The sequence below is a fragment of the Magnolia sinica genome, chromosome 3, assembly GCF_029962835.1.
Source record: "Magnolia sinica isolate HGM2019 chromosome 3, MsV1, whole genome shotgun sequence".
Classification (NCBI taxonomy): domain Eukaryota; kingdom Viridiplantae; phylum Streptophyta; class Magnoliopsida; order Magnoliales; family Magnoliaceae; genus Magnolia; species Magnolia sinica.
In genome coordinates this window covers 122,213,321-122,231,769 of record NC_080575.1, presented here as the reverse complement: position 1 = coordinate 122,231,769, position 18,449 = coordinate 122,213,321, and the positions used below count along the sequence as shown (strand labels likewise).

The window sequence follows — 18,449 nt, the reverse complement described above, 5'->3', positions numbered from 1 at the left end:
CTCAGACCCTCTCGGTTTTGACCTGACGCATGGCCATTGTTTGTCCGGGTCCCGACCCGAAACAGGTGCTGCAGTTGGGTTAGTTTTCGGTCCGATATAGAGCCATTGATCGGCTCAGCCTCGATCCAAAATAGAGACCCATCCTAACAGGTTTCTCAGTCCATCACGCAGCCATTGATTGGCTCGGGTCTGGACTGAAACGGAGTCATTTTCTAGCCTGATATAACCATTGTTTTGGCTTGTCCCTAGAACCTGTTTTGAAGCTCTACTGAGAGCTCAAAACAAAGTCTAAATGGGGCCCGAAATGCGGTCTGAAGCGGGCCATTGCTTGGCTCGACCCAAATACCATTGTTGTTGGACCAAACTCAACCAATGCTTGGCCTGGTTTCGATCTAGGCAAGTATCACCTTCACCTAGTCGAAGCTACAAGGAAATTTTTTTTTTAAAAAATGTTTTACCTGAGACGGCCACTATCTGCCTCTCTTTAGCTGAAACAGGGGGTCGGTCTCCCTATTTTTTTCTCTCTCTTTCTTTCCACTCTCTTTCCTCTCTCCTCTCTCTCTCTCCTTTGCGCCCATCTCAAGGGCTACAGGGTCCCATATATATAGCCATGGAGGAAGGGATTTCGACGGTTGGATGAGGCCCATCGGACGGTCAGCAGCCGACTTTCAAAAAGGGAAACGTTCCCTCGTTCTTTCCTTGCTACAGGTGGATGTCCGGCCATTTTTGGCAACGGATAAAACATCCATTCAACAGACGGATGGATGGGATTGCCAGCTCATCCTGATTGTGGGCTACCACGGTGGTCGCAGATGGGCCCACCATCATGAATCTCTACCGCACGAGGGATTCCGAGCGGCCCTGGTCGATTTCCCATGCCCCTATGCACGAAACCAAACTGTTATACGGTTATGGTTGGACGGGCCCTACGATCCTGATGGATGGCTTGGATTAATCAGAAAGTGGCCTGAGTGGGCCACTTTGGAGCTCAAAGGTGGTCAGTTTAAATCTCCAGATGGCGGGAGATCTTTTCATTCGCAAAGGGCTCGGTTAAAGCTTGTTTGACCAAGGCAGTGGTTTCAATGCACTTCGCGCACAAGTGTTCTCAATGCACACGCATCGTGTAGCGGCCCACTGAAATTTCAGTATCGCAATCCACATCGTCCATTCACATTAGGGACCCTACACAGCGATCCTAGCCCACTTTGGGCCGATGGTGAGGCTCAGGTGGGCCATTACACACTTCTTTGGACTATTATCGGCTTATATGACGCGATCTATCGATCGGGTGGGCCTGATACTTGTTTTTAACGTTTAATATAAGGTACTAGTTATGATGAAGGCTTGGTTTGTCACTAACTCTTAAGTGTTGCTGACAAGTGTGTTGTACTAGTATCGATCGACACAATGGCTTAAATTTAGAGTGTTTGGATAGCCTCACCTTCTTGACTGTCGTAGGGTGCATTCTAGCTCCTGGAGACCGTTGATGGATGGCCTTAATGTCGACTGGAATCTCCATCCTGTATATGTTGATTTCAAGTTATTTAGTTAATCCAATCTGATTTAAGTTGATGTGGGTTTAAAGGGTAACACCCGTGTTCTAAAGGTACGGGGTGTTACATGAACGTAGACCTAATTGCGACAAAGATCTTCCTCTACGACATTATCCTGGGCATGATTTGTTGGCTAAAATGAAGGCAGAAATTGACTATGATACACGTTCCGTAATGATACACGAAAGCAAAGGCGCCACCTTTACGTTCCCTGTCTAGGTCAGCTACTCACATAGAGTTTTGTGTTATGCTTCATTGGAGAGACTGTTGGGGATTTGTGTTGTGGAATCACACAGATTTAGATTTAGGATAACGATCCAATGGCACCAAGCACACACAAGAGAACACAAAGATTTAACGTGGAAAACCCTTACAGGAAAAAACCACGACGCAAAGCGACAGAAATCCACTATGAAATAGAAATTACAAAGAGAAAGGACTTAATCCAATTCGAACAACCTCGAATCTCACCCTTACTATATCCTTTAGAAACCCTAAAACCCTTTTAGGAACTCTTGAAAAACCTTTAGGAAGCCTTAGCATTCCTTAGAAAAGCCCCAGGGACCCCTATTTATAGTTTAGGAAACACCCCTTACGCACTTTCTAAAAAACTGACTCAAATTTACGCAGTTTGCACAAAATTCGTGCAGTATCTGCGTAACCCTCGACTATTCGAAGGAGGGCCTCGATTGGTCGAAGGACCCCTTCGATTGGTCGAGCCTAACCCTTGTCTGGTCGAGCACCACGAGACTCCAAAAAACTTCACCGCTGGACTTCGAGTCGAGCGAGCCTCGACTAGTCGAGCAGCCCCCTCGATTGGTCGAGCAGCGCGGTAAAATTAAACAGATTTAAGACATCTGTATTACAGCAATCTCCACCATATCTTCAATTTTCAACCGTGTAGCTTTTTGGCCCCTTCGCTTATCTCTGCATCACATCATAGCTTTTCGTGCACACTCCGTCCTTCGTTTCCGTCATCGCCAAGCCCAGAGAAGTTGTACAAAACTTAAACTTCTCTACAGGAACGATCTAGGTGAGCATGTTTGCCGGATCAAAATCCATGTGCTACCAACTTTACTCCTGTCTTCTCAAAAGGAAAGACGTAGTCTTCTTACCATCTCACCGCTACCCAATATTGCTTACTGAGGTATTTGCTTACAATACCGATAGTCTGTGAAATAACCGATCTAATCCAAACTATGGCATGCACTGCTAACTGCATTCGAATAAGGCTCATGAGATATATTCTATTTTTCCTCATCTGTTTTGGGACATGTCCTAAGGAAAACTTTGAGGAGAGACAGGTAAGAAATGCTCTTCGGCTTTGCCTGGTCTATCACATCCTTGATCAATACCTACCCAAGGTATTTTGCATGAGATAACCAAAGCATACTCCTCTTCTAGTCTCAATGCTGAAAACCATCTTTGCAGCCCCCTGATCCTTCATCCTGAATGTCCCACTTAACCGATTTTTCAGTACCTTGATTTCAGACATGTCATAATTGGCGATTTACATGTCATCAGCATACAATTCCTGACTCACCATAAAAGAATCAAACTTTATACTACTGCCTAGGCGACAAGTCGTACCACGACCTCCTGCAAACTCTTTTTCTCAGCCCCTTTAACTTCGAACCGCTCTAATTGTTTCATGTAGATCTACTCTTTCAATTTCTCATACAGAAGTATAGACTCTACATCCATCCTTCCAGCTTAAGATTACATTGGCCAACCAACGTCAATTACGAATCTAATAGACACCTGTTATACCGTTGGTGCGAATATTTCTGAGAAGTTGATCCCTTCTTTATAAGTATAATCCTTCGCTACTAACCTCTCCCTGTATCTATGTTGTATTCTCTTGAAGATTCACCTACATCCAACCGCTTCGCGGCCCACTGGAGGATCCACCAGCTCCTATGTGTCGATTTGGTACAACAAGTCTATCACATCACTTAGAGTCACCTTCCACTTCTTAGCACCAGGCTCACCAAGAGTCGTCTAAATAGAAGACGAATCCCCTGCCACATTGGAGTCATTCATGTACCTCACTGATATCCTGTGATTATGTTGTGTAATTCTTCTCACAGGTGGCTGCTCCACTTGCTTTATATACCTGTCTGCGCGTCTCAGCTTTCCTACCCTGCCCGCTTATGTGGCCATGCCCAGCATGCCGTACATGTGAAGAGGTGGAATCCGCTACAGCCACTGCAGCTCCACCTTTTAAAGTGCTCCCGATTAACCTGTACAGGTTACCGAGTTGTTACGCATTCATGATTACCCGTGCCCTCTTAGGTACCTTAAGAGCACCATCAATACTTGTGAATTTGTAGCCCATTACCTTAAGTATGCCAAGAGAAATCAGATTCTTCTTCATGTCAGGAACGTGCCTCACATCAGTCAAGGTACGCTCCATCCCATCAAACATCTTGATGTGCACCATGCCAGTAGCCACAACATTGCAAGTAATGCCATTGCACATAAACTCATGTCCACCATCGCACTCCCTGTAACTGATGAACCAACTTTGATGAGGAATCATGCGAAAAGATGCCCCTGTGTCTAGTCTTCATTCGTCTTTACGATTATCGTATGAGCGTCTGATCATAGACACAGACAAAACATCACTATCACATCCACTTGATCCATCCGACATGGCAACATTGGCCTCCTTATACGAAGACTCAGATTCTTCTCTCTTAGATTTAGAATTTGTACAATTATTTTTCATATATCCTTCCATCCCACAGTTCCAGTACTTTATCTTGCCTTTGCCCTTGCCCTTGGATTTTGATCTAGAACCTGTACCTTATTCAGAATTCCTACCCCTTGTAAGTAGTGCATCAGAAGATATCTCCATGTCAACATTAAGCTTTCTCATAGCCTTCCTTTGAAGGGCTGAGATAACGGTGTCGGCACTCAGGGTTTTATTCGTGGTGCACATTGTGTCCATTAATGACTCATACGACGTCGGAAGAGAATTCAACAACATACATGTTTGTTTTTCATCTTTCATCACTTCCTCTATATATATCCAGTAATTTGCAAACCAATTTATTAAAGTTGCTGATGTGAGCCTCCAGATATCCACCCTCTGCTATCTTGAAATTATACCACTGGCGCTTCAAGTGTAGGCGATTTTCAAAGAATTTTTTCATATAAACATTCTCTAACTTTGCCGATAACTTAGTCGCAGTTTTCTCCCTCATGACGTTGTACAGAATCTCATTCGTGAGACATAAACAGATCGAAGATAAGGCCTTCTTATTAAGAGTATTCCAATTATCATCAATCATAGTAGACTTTCGTTCCTCAAAAGCACCATCTTCGCCTTGCTTAATTAAGGAACTGATCATCTTGATCTTCCATAACTCAAAATTATTTTTCCCTGAGTACTTCTCAATCTCATACCTAGTGTTTCCCATTATTACTAATTCCTCAGATTCAGATATGTGCCCTAACGATTTCTCTGATACCACTTGTTGGAGATTTGTGCTGTGGAATCACACAGATTTGGATCTAGGCTAACAATCCAATGGCATCAACCACACACAAGAGAACACAAAGATTTAACGTGGAAAACCCTTGCAAGAAAAAACTATGGCACAAAACGACATAAATCCACTATGAAATAGAAATTACAAAGAGAAAGGACTTAGCCGATTCGAACAACCTCGAATCTCACCCTTGTTACACTTTTTAGAAACCCTAAAATACTTTTAGGAACCTTTGGAAAAACCTTTAGAAAGTCTTAGCATTCTTTAGAAAAGCCCTAGGGATTCCTATTTATAGTTTAGGAAACATCACTTTTGCACTTTTAAAAAAATCAATTCAAATTTACGTAGTCCATACAAAATCCACGCAGTATCTGCGTAACCCTCGACTATTCGAAGGAGGGTCTCGACTAGTCAAAGGACCCCTTCGACCGGTCGAGACTGACCCTCAATTAGTCAAGCACTTTAAGACTCCAAAAAACCTTCGCCGTTGGAGTTCGAGTCAAGCAAGCCTCGACTAGTCGAACAGCTCCCTTGACCGGTCGAGCATTCCCCTCGACTGGTCAAGCAACACGGTCAGATTAGACATCTATATTACGAAGGAGACGTTTTTCCATCATCCTACTGTTCGATTCTCAAAAGTACACCTCATCATTGACTTCAATGGTATGATCTCAAGAGATTTTAACATATTTGTGATTCCAACATCTTTGGATCTAAGAGATTCTAACCTTTTCAGAGTCAAATCTCTTAAATCCAACAGTGAGAAATCATCGGTGCTCAATATTTGTGATAGAAAATTGAATTATATCTCTTTCATTGGGTCTTCTTCTACGTGGATGACACGGTACAACAGCCCAAGGACTCGGACTTCCATATCGGCCTCCATCTCTTCGACGTTCCAGCAACAGAGATGTCGCTCAAGCAGTGAAATTTGCTGTTGGAGGAGCAACGACGCTCGATGCTGGCTTCTTCCAAGAGATTGGGATTAACTTGCCAGCAAATAATTCTTGGGAATTTCAGCTGGGATGGTTCAAAGATCTGTTCCCTAAACTCTGCCCCAATCCTCGAGGAAACCTGTTTTTTTTTTTCGTTTTTGAAATAAATTTCTAAACTCAGCCTGGTGGATTTATTTGCAATCCAACCTGTTCATGATTTTTATTTTCCATCCAACCTATGCATAAGGTCACACAGACCTAGATGAGGGAAAACACAAATAACAGTTTGATCCAACACTTCGGTGGACCACCAGCATTTTTCAGTGGTAGGCGTTCAATCCCCACTGTTTTATATGGTGTGAACTTTGGATCGGATTCAATTTTATGGATTATTCAATAAAAGGATCTCGCAAGATGGATGGACAGTGTAGATATAACACATATATCATGTTGGGGCTCATGGAGCCATGCCACGTCAACACACGGCCAATGTGCGTCTTTCCAGTGATTCCAACGGATTATGACAACGGGCCGACGGCCGTCTTATTAATTAAGTACACTGATGTGAGCTTTCCACCGCATTACTGTTCTAAGTCAACGATCCAATCATACCCTCGCTACCTTTCTGGCGGAAGCGAATTAGGTGGTGTACCACACACTGACAATATAGCTGCTGTAGGTACGGGACGCGGATTGCGTCCTACGCTGCCGGGACGGGGCTCTGTGGGCCCAACGTGATTGAAGGGCCTGTTTGGGAGCGTGGATTTGGAACCCCCTGGATTCCCAACCCCCAGGATTGGAAACCCCCTGGATTGGCAATCCCCTTGGTGTGTTTGGTACCCTTGAGTGTGAATCAACTTTAATTCAAAAATACCTACCTATACATGGTATATTCACGGGGGTTTGAATTTAATTACTAAATCAACTCTAATATCCCCAGTTAGTGAGATATATAATTTTTGACACTATGGTTGTGATAAGCCCGCTAAAATATATGTTTTGCCTAAAAGTGATGAAATTCCAAGTCTCAGATGGACCGCAAGCACAAGATCATGTCTGAGTGACTAACCGACGATTTTTAATCGTTGATTGATATGGACAATGTTTGGACGGTGCTGGACAATATTTGGACGGTGCTGATCTACATGAACAATGTTTGGACGGTGCTGATCATTGTTAGTGGGCCATGTGCCCAGTAGAATGATAGTGTACAGTGACATACATTTATACCTGCAACTATTCAAATGATTTTAGGTGTAATCCAAGCTCTCACCTTGGATTACAAACCCCCTCAAAGAGGGGATTGGAAACCCCCTGGATTCGCAATCCCCAGTTGCTTTATGCTGCCAGACAACCATGGGGATTTGAAACTCCCTCTAATCCTCTCCAATCCCCTCCAATCCAAGGTGCCAAACGACCCCTAAGTGTTTTATGGCGTCGTTAGTCACTTTTCTTAAATCATTTTAAGGTATGTATCCACAGTTCGAGTGGACCACATCCGGGAAGCTGTAGTGATAATGATATCTATCCTTGAAACCTTTCTAAGGGCCACCGTGATGTTTTTTATCATCCAACATATTAATAAGGCCATATGAACTAGGATGAAGTGAAAAAACAGATATTAGCTTAATCCAAAACATCTCACTCCCAAGAAGTTTTTAATGATAAACATTAGATCCCCACTTTATAGTCCACTTAAGTTTGTACCTTGCTCGGCGTTTGGCTCATACCTTAAAATGAGCTGAGAAAAGCGATTAACGGCTTGGATAAAACACTTATATCATGGTGGGCCTCATAGAGCCCTGCCCGAACAATACACAATCCACATCTATAGGTACGTGCCATGCAAAGACCAAGAATGTGCCTGCTCGAGCTCAAGTTGTACAAACGGTTCAAAGGAGATCAAAGTTATATGCCCCACAGTGATGTATTTATTATATTTACATCGTTTATATATTTTTTAAAGATCATTATGGAGCATTATCCAAAAAATAAATCATATCCAAAGATCATTTGGGCCACACCATAAATAGCAGCAAAGAATGATTTTTACTGTTAAAAAATTCGTAGGGCCCACCATAACTTTTATTTTCCCTCTAATCTATTCATAAGGTCACATAAACCTGAATCAAGAGAAAAAACAAATTTCAAATTGATCCAAAACTTCTATGACCCCAAAAAGGGTTTCAATAGTAGAGGTTCAATCCCCCACTGCTTTTTTCAATGTGGTTCACTTGATGGTTAGATCTGTCTTATTTTTTGTCTCAAGACTTAAAATGAGCTCGCCAAATTGACATACGGTTTGGATATAACACATACCCCATGATTAGACCCACAAAATTTACTGACGTTAATACACCGGCTATATAGCTTATGTGAGGTACACCAGCCAACCCGCTTCCCTTCCAGGCAGGTTTATGTGGGCCCGTGAGAAAAAATGAGTTGGCTGCTTTGGGGACCACACCACGATGTTGATGGAAAATCTATCCTGACCACCAGGCATGTCACCTTATATTAGGCCAAAGGTCCAAAAATCACCTCATTCCCGATCCAGGTGGACCCCATGATTGAAAACAGTGCATAGACAACATTTACCCTATTACCCTATGAACTATTTCCCTTGATATGGTACACCTGAATCACCGATGGGCCTGAAATTTTGGCCCCAGGCCTAAATATTTATGCAACATTTAATAGTTAGATTGGATTTCAAATAATCATCATGCAACTACGTGAGAATTAAGGGTAGAAGTCTGTCTGCCCTTTTTTTTTTTTCCTGTCCCACCCAAATCACGAGTCTGTCTGGTTTTTCCACCCCGGGCCTAAACTTAGATTAGGCATCTAATGGTCGGAATAGGTTTTATATAGACATCATCGTGGGCCCATCAGAAATCAAGTGGAGCCATGCTTGCGGACGGTATATTTTATGGGAAAAAGCAGAGAAAAAGAAATTTTGCCTGACACCACTCTTTGACTTTGAAGGCCCTGATGATCCCACGAATGCAACCTCCTTAGGGCCTACAGATTAGACTTATTTATTTATTTATTTATTTTTAAACTTCATCTTGGTGTGCCTCATGTCAGTAATGGATTGAATTACATCATAGTGGGGTCCACGGAACTTGGTGACGTCACTTCAGTAGCAAGTATCTAATCCGCGTCCCCTTTGTGCACTCCACCTCCCTGTCCTCTTAGGAACTTATATAGGGTGGCGCAATTGTGATGCGTACGTGAAATCTACTCCGGCCATTAGGTAACTGTTGGAAATTTAACCGTAGGACTAAGATAACAGATAGATTTATGATTAAGGTGGGCCACACTAAAGAAAACAATGAGAGAAGGATGCATATCATTGCATTTTTACATGGTCCACCATACTTTTTATGTGAAATTGACTCCAACCATTAGCTTCATTGAGAAAATTCATACATGGGGTATAACAATTATATCAATGCTTGATTTATGTGGGCCGAACGGAATGACAAAGTGTGGATGGTGAGCATCCCCGGCCTATTCCTTTCACTTGGCCCACCATAATTATTGATTTAGCTAATTCTTTAGCCATATAGCTAAACAATCTTTTTTTTTTTTTTTGGCTAACCTTATGGAGAGAGTGGATTTCACACGCACATCATGGTGGGGCCACCCTCAGCCCATCCTAGTTGGCAAGTTGGTGGGTGCTCAGGCAAATCAGGATAGGAAGAGCTTGGATGAGACCCATAGTGATGTGTATTTAAAATCCACTTTGATCACAAGGTGTGTGATGCGAATTTAGATATAGGGCTAAAAGATTAGCCACATTCATAATTCCAATGGGCCACATCAGAAAAAATAGTGCAGAGAATATCCCTCATTCAATTTTTTTCACTTGGTGTAGCTCATAAAAATCACTCATGGGCCTAATTTTTTGTTCCCAGGTATGAATTTTCATGAAAAAGATAATAGTTGGATTGGATTTCACATTGACATCACTGTGAGCCATGTAAAAATTCAACGGTAAGTGTCCCCTCTCTAATTGTTTCCCTTGGTGTGGCCTACCTGAATCATTAATTTAGATGATTTTTTAACCCTATGAATAAATTTTCATCAATAACATAATAGTTAGAGTGGATTTCACTACCTTATTATATTACATCCACCTTGTCTATGTTCCCAATACAACCGGGAATTGGACCGCACCGAGGTATCCCGTGGGATGGCTCGCAGGAGACCATTGTGTGCGCGTGTGGGGGGAGGGGAGCTCATGGGAACTTCCCATAAGGTCAAGCTGTGTGGGCCCCACCGTGATGCATGTCAAACGTCAACACGGGCCCACACAGCTCGACCACATGGGAAGTTCTCATGAGCACGACCGCATAGAACCGTATATACGTATATATTAGACACACACTCACTCATCCGTACATGTAACATTCCACGGTGTGCGATTGGCTGCGGTTGTAGATTTTGGTTGGTGGAAACCATTGAAAATGTCTTTCCTATTATGTCTTAGGGAAGTAACATTTTAGTTTAATGCATTTCGTCGGTCTATAATTCTTAGGATAAGATACTATCTCTGCCCTTTGAAATGGTTTCCTTGTCTTCTCCTACCATGTTCAGCCTCATTCACTTTATCATGGGTTTCCTCACATTTTCTACTGTTCATTCAGTACTTGAGTGTTACACGTCCATCTTCAGCTTCGGCGACTCGCTTGCCGACACTGGCAACTCAATTCGTGAATCCAATTGGGCCAGCGACGCGGGCAAATTCCCATATGGAGAGACGTACTTCCATCGTCCCACTGGCCGGTTCTCAGATGGACGACTGATCATAGACTTCATTGGTATGATCTAAGAGATCTTAACATATTTGTGATTCCAACACCTTTTGATCTAAGAGATTCTAACATTTTGAGGTTTAAATCTCTTAAATCCAATGTTGATAGAAAATTGAATTTATGCATGCATGTATGTGTATCTCTTTCATTCGGTCTTGTCGTTCTTCGTGATATGGTACAACAGCCGAAGAACTCGGACTTCCATATGTGCCTCCGTATCTTGGGGGTTCCAGCGATGGAGATTTTCGTCAAGGAGTGAATTTTGCGTTTGCAGGAGCTACGGCACTCGATGCTGCCTTCTTCCAAGAGAGAAGGATTCCTAACGAGTACACAAACAACTCTTTGGGAATTCAGCTGGGATGGTTCGAAGATCTGTTGCCTTCTCTCTGCTCCAATCCACCAGGTAACTCTTTTTCTTCTCCATTTTTTTATTTTTTTATTTTATTTTTTTTAGGGCGTTTGGCCATCATTTCTCAGTCTCAGTCGGATTGTTTGTGTTGAAGGTGGGATTCCTGTACCATACCCTTCTCATTGTTCCAAGTCATCGCCGATGACATCAACTAACATCAGTTGACAAAATATAAAGAAAATAATTTAATAAAAGATTATTTCCTCTTTCATACACTAATTTTATCTGGACACACCGTGATGTATGTGTTACATTCACACGGTCCATCCATTTTTCCAGATCAGTCTAGTGTGTTAGCCCAAAAATGAGGTAGATCTGATCTTCAAGTGGACTACACTACAGGAAGCAGTGGGGATTGGACAATTGTCAATGAAACCTTACTATGGCTCACCATGATGTTTATTTGCCACCTAACCTTTTTATTAGGTCACATAGACTTGGATGAAGGATAAACACAAATATCAGCTTGTGGTAGCTGTCAAATTTCTACTATTTTCATATGGTGTGGTCCCCTGAGCTTTGGATTTGTCTCATTATTTATTTATTTATTTATTTTAATCTCATGCACTAAGGGCATGTTTGGCCGGGTGGATTGGAAGGGATTGAATGGTATTAGGGTGGATGGCATGGATTTCAAGGTAATGATGGGGTTGTCAGTGGATTGTCTTAAGATCCATGGGATTGCTGTATCCCGGGATTGCTATATCGAGTCTGTTTGGCATGCCCAGCCAATCCCAGGATTAAACCTTCCCATCCCTTCCAATCACTCGAACCAAACACGTCCTAGGCAAATTTGAACAGATTAGAGTGGATTGGATGAGATTTAAAGGTAATGATGGTGTTGTCAGTGAATTGTCTTAAGATCCATGGGATTGCTATATCCTGGGATCAGATCACCCAGTCTGATTGGCATGCCTGGCCAATCCTGGTATTTAACTTCCAATCCCTTCCAATCCGCCCGGCCAAACAGGCCCTAAAGTGATCTTGAAAGAGGGAAGAACAGTATAAATCTAATATATACATCGTGGTGGGGCCACCAAAATTCCACCCATCAAAACTTCTGTTTTTTTTTAAAAAAAATTTTCTCTCGGCAGTTGAGATGTCATTTCAACTGTTTTGACCTTTGATGCATTAATGGGGATAGTGTGATCTTTCTTATTTTGTAAGCAATCGCGTCTTCAATCTTAAAATATTTTTGAATTTGTTCCGATGTGAAGTCTTCTACCTTATATAGTATCTTCTTCCAGTAATCTCTTCACATTGGAGGTAGTTTGTTGATAATGGTGTCAACTTGGAAAGACTAAGATATATCTATCTTTAAAGTCTTAATTTTATTGACAGTTACCTGTAATTCATGCATTTGAGATAACATAAGCTCATTATATACTATAAGAAAATTAAAATACTTGATGACAAGGAATTTATCAATACCTTCTTCTTCATCCTTGTATTTAAATTTTCAAAGTATTCTAAATGTCTTTGGTCAAAAATATATTCATATATAAATCATACAGAAATCAGATAGGGCATTGAGAATATGTCTATGGTAGATTAGTTCATCCTCCCTCCTTTTTTTTTCATTCAACAATTCTCTCTTATGAATCCTAGTCAATCCGTGGAGGAATTCTAAATAGGTTTGGGCCTATCATATAGAAAAGTTCGTGTGTCATTAGCAAGAACTTGAGTTTATCTTCTCAACAAGTAAAATTTCTGCCATCAAATCGGTTTGACTTGACCAGATCCTAAGTCATCGACTTGATGAAAGCAATATTAGTTTTAATTTCCATTAAATAGTGCTTTAACATTGTTGAAATTTTAGATAGCAGGTAATGAAATCATACAGAAAATTTAATCATTATCGGATTGCTACATCTTCCAGTATATAATAGCATTTATGGTTGCGTATGCAACAATCACGAAAAAAACATGACAGGAGCTTTGCTATTTTGCTATGCAGTTTTTCAATTCTAAAGATAACTCACTTCATGTGCTTGTAGAGAGAAACCATAGAGAATCTAAAAAAAAATATTGTGATCTTTGGAAAGAACAATGCAAGATGTGTTTAATCCTAGTTTTCATTAAGATTTATGTAGAATGAAGGGTTGTGCGAATTCACAGAGATGCTTCTAAATATTTATTCATGTAATCAAATAGTTATGACTAATCATTTTGAATGAAGAGGCAAGCTACTGACCAACCAATTGGCTGAACCGATTATCACAACAACCGTTTCTAACGGCCGATTATCACAACAATCGATTTATGTTGGTCAATCATCGCAATAATCGACATCTCGATGGAGTTACTCACCATGGTCATTTTTGCAATAGCTTAGCCCAATCACATCGGGTTATGATGGTCCGCGATAATTTGCATGGGAGCATCATTTGTGACATGCTTTGCATGTGTGAAGTGAGCCACTATAGCCTCTATAGCCTCATTGCGCCACTAACACACCTGTAGCCTCACTGCCCATGCCACACATGCGCTAGCACGAGCGTTCATTCCACACGATACCCTAATCCTCTCTAAACACTCTAAATAAGAATACTAAATAACTTGAAGCTTATAAACCCCAATAGCTTTTCCTCTCCAAGCAATATAGGAGTAAAGTATTTTAAAACGTTTCACTTTTACAAACTGAATTTTGATGGAAAAATAAAATTCAAATATTTTTAATGAGAGAGAGAGAGAGAGAGAGAGAGAGAGAGAGTGCAAGTGTGTGGACTATAAAAGAATATTTTTATTACATTAATTAAACCAATCCTAACTGAGATAAAATCTCAACAGTTGCAATAAGAAGAAATTAAAGATAAACTAACAAGACAACATATATAAATGGAAAGCAAGCAAACTTTATGTGTTTTGAACTTTGATGTGCTTGTGCATCAAAATGGGGTTGTTTGGCTGTACTAATAACTAGAGCGCAAATATTCAGTTTAATCAAGAAGAAATTATCCCTCAAATTGCAATTATGTTTCCACTCTAAAGTGTCATTAACATAATTTCAAAAGTACTCCAAACCCTATACACTAAAGCTATGGAAGCAAAACACAATTTGGTTACGAGTTTTAAATCTCATAAAGTGCGCAATGCAATTCAATGGTACATTCAAAAACACAAGTTTTCTTTTGTTTTTTAACAAGTCTTATCTAGGGAAGTCAATGGGCCAAGCTCGGGCCTGCTAAAATCAGAATTTTGATTAATTCCATGCCGAAACAGTTCAAAATTCAGGCCAAGACCAACCCCAGGCCCGGCCGTTGACAGCCTGATCTTATCCATGCAAATCGTAAGGACTACTACTGAGTATTGTACCCTTTAGTTCTAAGGAAAACGTAGGACTTAATCAATATGGGTGTGTACGGAAAGAGTCATTGGAGGACTCCTCCCACCAACCCCTTTTGAGTCCATTACATTCGACACGAATTTCCTACCACACCCACAACAAAATTCTCTGTGAAGCTGGTTATGATGTATGTCTGACGTATGCTCCATCTATAATTTGGACTATGTCACTTTACAATATGAGATTTGGAAATTTAATGTTAAAAAAAAAAAAGCCAATTCAAAACTGAAGTGGTGACACCACAGAGAACAGTGGTCCTGGAAATGCCTGCCGTTTATACTTTCTTGGAGCCTACAATAGTTTTAGACCAGGTCGGGTTTTCCACTTAATCCCAATGGAACTCGATTTATGAATGGCGATGCAAGGATTTAAGACTCATGACTAGGGCCAACCTGTTTAGTTGGGGTGACTCGTATGGGTGCCTTTTGGTTGACGTAGACAAGTGGGATCAGATCGCTTGCATCCGAATCATCCCAGTCATCAGTCCATTGTTAGATGGCATATATACATCACTTTAAATGGTGGCCATTTCCATTTACATTGTTCCGTACGGTCCATTAGAGTTTTGGATCATCTTGACTTTTAGGCTTAGATCCTGATATGAGCTGGCACACGTGATGGACAGAGATGGATGTTGCACACACATCATAGTGGGTCCCACGGAGGTCATTTATTTATTTATTTATTTAACGGGCCAGAAAAATTGGGATCCCATAACATTCTGAGTTAGTCTTAGATTGATTATTGTTTTCTGTTGTGAAAAGGTTGTGGAGACATTTTTAAAAAGTCGCTGTTTCTTGTGGGAGAGATTGGAGGTAACGATTACAACTACCCTTTTTTACAACGAAGGAGCTTAGAAGAGATCCAGACCTTCGTACCTCTGGTCATCAATGCCATCGGATCAGCCATCGACGTGAGTTTAAATCAAATAATAACAAATGACAGTATATAAACAGTTTACACGTGTCATATGGGTACCAATCTAAACCATCCAAATAGTTTGATAGGAAACATGTGCAATTGTGTTCATGCATAGATCCTAAATTTATATGGTTTGTCGACCATACATGTGGCTGGTCATCACACGCGCATGAAGAAATTGAACCGTGAAGAAAAGACAAGGCGGTCCACATTTAGTAGACGCGTGAGCCTTGCCTAAGGACAAGGCCATCTTCAGACCATGACACATGAATGATAGGACCAAACGATGAATGGCACGGATCTCCCACGTGGACGTAAGAACCAATGTTGAATATTTGAAATCCATTTAATGTTTGATATGTTATTTCAATGGATGTGTTGTATTCCAGATGTTGATCAAGTACGGGGCTAGGACGCTTGTGGTCCCTAGTAACCTACCCATCGGCTGCTCGGCAGAATATCTAACGGTCCTTGAGAGCCAGAAGAAGGAAGACTATGACCCTCTTACCGGGTGTCTCACGTACTTGAACAAATTCTCTGAGTATCACAATCGCCTACTGCTGCAGGAGATGGATCGATTGCGGGCACAGCATCCACATGCTACCATCATCTATGCCGATTATTACAATGCTGCAATGCGCTTCTACCGCTCTCCGGACCATTTTGGTGCGCTTTCTCCCCTTGCAACAGATCATCTATGTTAAGTTGGATCCATCAATTGCGAGGCCCAAACGTGTAGGGCCCACTACTGGTGACCCAACCATTCATTCGCGCCTCTTTTCGATAGAACATATGCTAACAATCTTCCCATCTTGAGGTGATCGTGTTCAGGTTAGATTTGGGACCAGCCCAAGAGCAGCCCATTTAGGAAACGGGACAGGAATTCTGGCAAAAACCATATCCATAATCCAAATACCTTCTGGGCCTACCCGACCCTTGTAATTGTAATCCGGTTCTCAACAACCCAAGCTGATCTGTCACGATTCAACTCAAGCCTGAGAAGAGAATATGGGGCAAAAGACATGATACACTACATACATCATATTGGTGGCCGCCACCAAACATGACTCTTGCATTTAACGCGTAATGTAACCCAAGCTTACTATTTGGTGTCATCCACTATAGTTATGGATCTGCCTCATTTTCGAGCACAAAACTTAAAATGATCTTAGAAAATAGATGGACAGCATGAATAAACATATACATCACAGTGGGCCCCACAGGAATCTGGTCGTTTAAAGTTTGAATGGGATTTGTCGCTTCTCATTTACTCTTGTAAACAATAAAATAAAATAATTTACCTTTTTTAAATAATTCTTTTTTTTTTTAAAGTTTTTTCTTAATGATTCTTAAAGACCCACCAATATGAAAACATAAAATGAAATCCAAGTAAAACTTAAAATAAAATAAAACATATATAATTCGAATCTTAAATCAGAATTTAAATTATAAATCATAGAATAAAATAATAGAATCATAAGATCCATATAAAAAGGGATTCAAATATAGGATTCAAATCCTTTTGCTTAAGATTGGACTCAAATAATAAATTTTAGGATTTTGACAATACTACTTGCAGCTACTTTCCCTCGCCTCTCTCCACGTGCATTTCACTTGCCAATGTTACTGTGTTTATGCTAGAGGCCGGACTTCTGTGTTTACAAGTGCAAGTCTTTTTGTGATGTAAATCTAGGATTCAATGGCGGGGCTCTTAGGGCATGCTGTGGAGGAGGTGGGCCATACAATTGCAACATGACGATCAAGTGTGGGTACCGTGGGGCTACAGTGTGCGACAATCCCTCATCATATGTGGCCTGGGATGGAATTCACCTAACGGAAGCGGCATACAGATGGATCGCTGATGGTTTGATAAGAGGACCATTTTTCAGTCCTTCCATCACAACCCCATGTCTGTCATTGGGCAGCCATGACCATCCTTATTACGAGTAATAAAACATGGGTGTGCAGTCACTTCAAGAAAATGTTAGGATGCTACCTTCCGAATTTGGTGAATTTATATTGTTTAATGCTTCATGGCTTAGCAGTAAACAGACTGTGTTTTCAACACTGAGATCATGAGATTGAGTGTCCATGAATGTGTGTGGTGTGGGTGGGTGTGTAAAAAAAAAAAAAAAAAAGTAAATGCTGATATGGTACCCACCCAGCAAATCATTGATAAATCTGTATAGTTGAACTTTGGGCATTTCTTGATATCTAATATATAGTGGTATTGTACCCACCTTATCTGTACCGTTGAACTTTTGGCATCCCTTGAATGAAACAGAGTGAAATTGGAAGTTCATGACCTTCCAATCCATGGCACCTTTTTACTCTTTGGACAAATCTGAAAACAAAACTATTTTAGAAAAGTTTTTTAGAGAAACCCCATTGAGCATTGGCCCACCCATAGGGCCAGCATATCAGTTGATCAGTGGGACTGATGATGTCTCTGATTCGGGCCAAAAATTTTCATCAAGACCCAGCCCAATTTTAAGTGGGTCTTTAATGTCAGGTCCATTCACGGCCCTTGACATCATAAACAGATTGACTCTCAAGCTCAAGTGGGGCTTTCAACAGTCCGTGCCTAGGATTGTCCTAGGCTAGAATTTGAACTGTTAGCCCAGGCTGTTGGGCCAGACTCATTCAAAATTTTGCATTTGATAAACCTAGGCCCAGACGATTGACAGTCCTAAGCTCATCTCATGCCATGATAGAAAATTCCAAAAAATCTAGGCCTGGGCCTAACATATAAACTAATTGGGCCTTGAAAGGCACGTAGGCCTAACCTTTAGGCATATCAGGCCAGGACCCATATGCCTAAGGATCAAAATAGCCAGTTACCGCCTGCTACCAAACTGCATTAGAAAAATTAAAGGTGACACAAGGTGGTCATAATTTTCATATATGGAAAATGATCACCTGTCCGCTTGAACTCTACTGCTTGCCCTGGGAGCGGATTAGGTGCAGCCCA

At 41.2% G+C, this 18,449-nt stretch overlaps 1 protein-coding gene across 2 annotated transcripts; it reads left to right on the top strand.

The window, feature by feature from the left end:
• Window positions 1-10,369: 10,369 nt before the first annotated feature.
• Window positions 10,370-17,543, top strand: LOC131241063 (GDSL esterase/lipase At1g31550-like). Of its 2 annotated transcripts, none has more exons than XM_058239694.1 (5): window positions 10,370-10,808; window positions 10,987-11,205; window positions 15,322-15,470; window positions 15,868-16,144; window positions 17,172-17,543. In XM_058239694.1, exons 1-5 carry the CDS (start codon window positions 10,553-10,555, stop codon window positions 17,426-17,428), a joined length of 1,158 nt encoding a protein of 385 aa, XP_058095677.1. In that variant the 5' UTR covers window positions 10,370-10,552; the 3' UTR covers window positions 17,429-17,543. The 2 variants fall into 2 exon arrangements, with proteins under 2 accessions (XP_058095677.1, XP_058095678.1); XM_058239695.1 differs by lacking the exon at window positions 17,172-17,543 and adding an exon at window positions 17,058-17,165 and having other exon boundaries at window positions 10,371-10,808.
• Window positions 17,544-18,449: the final 906 nt, after the last annotated feature.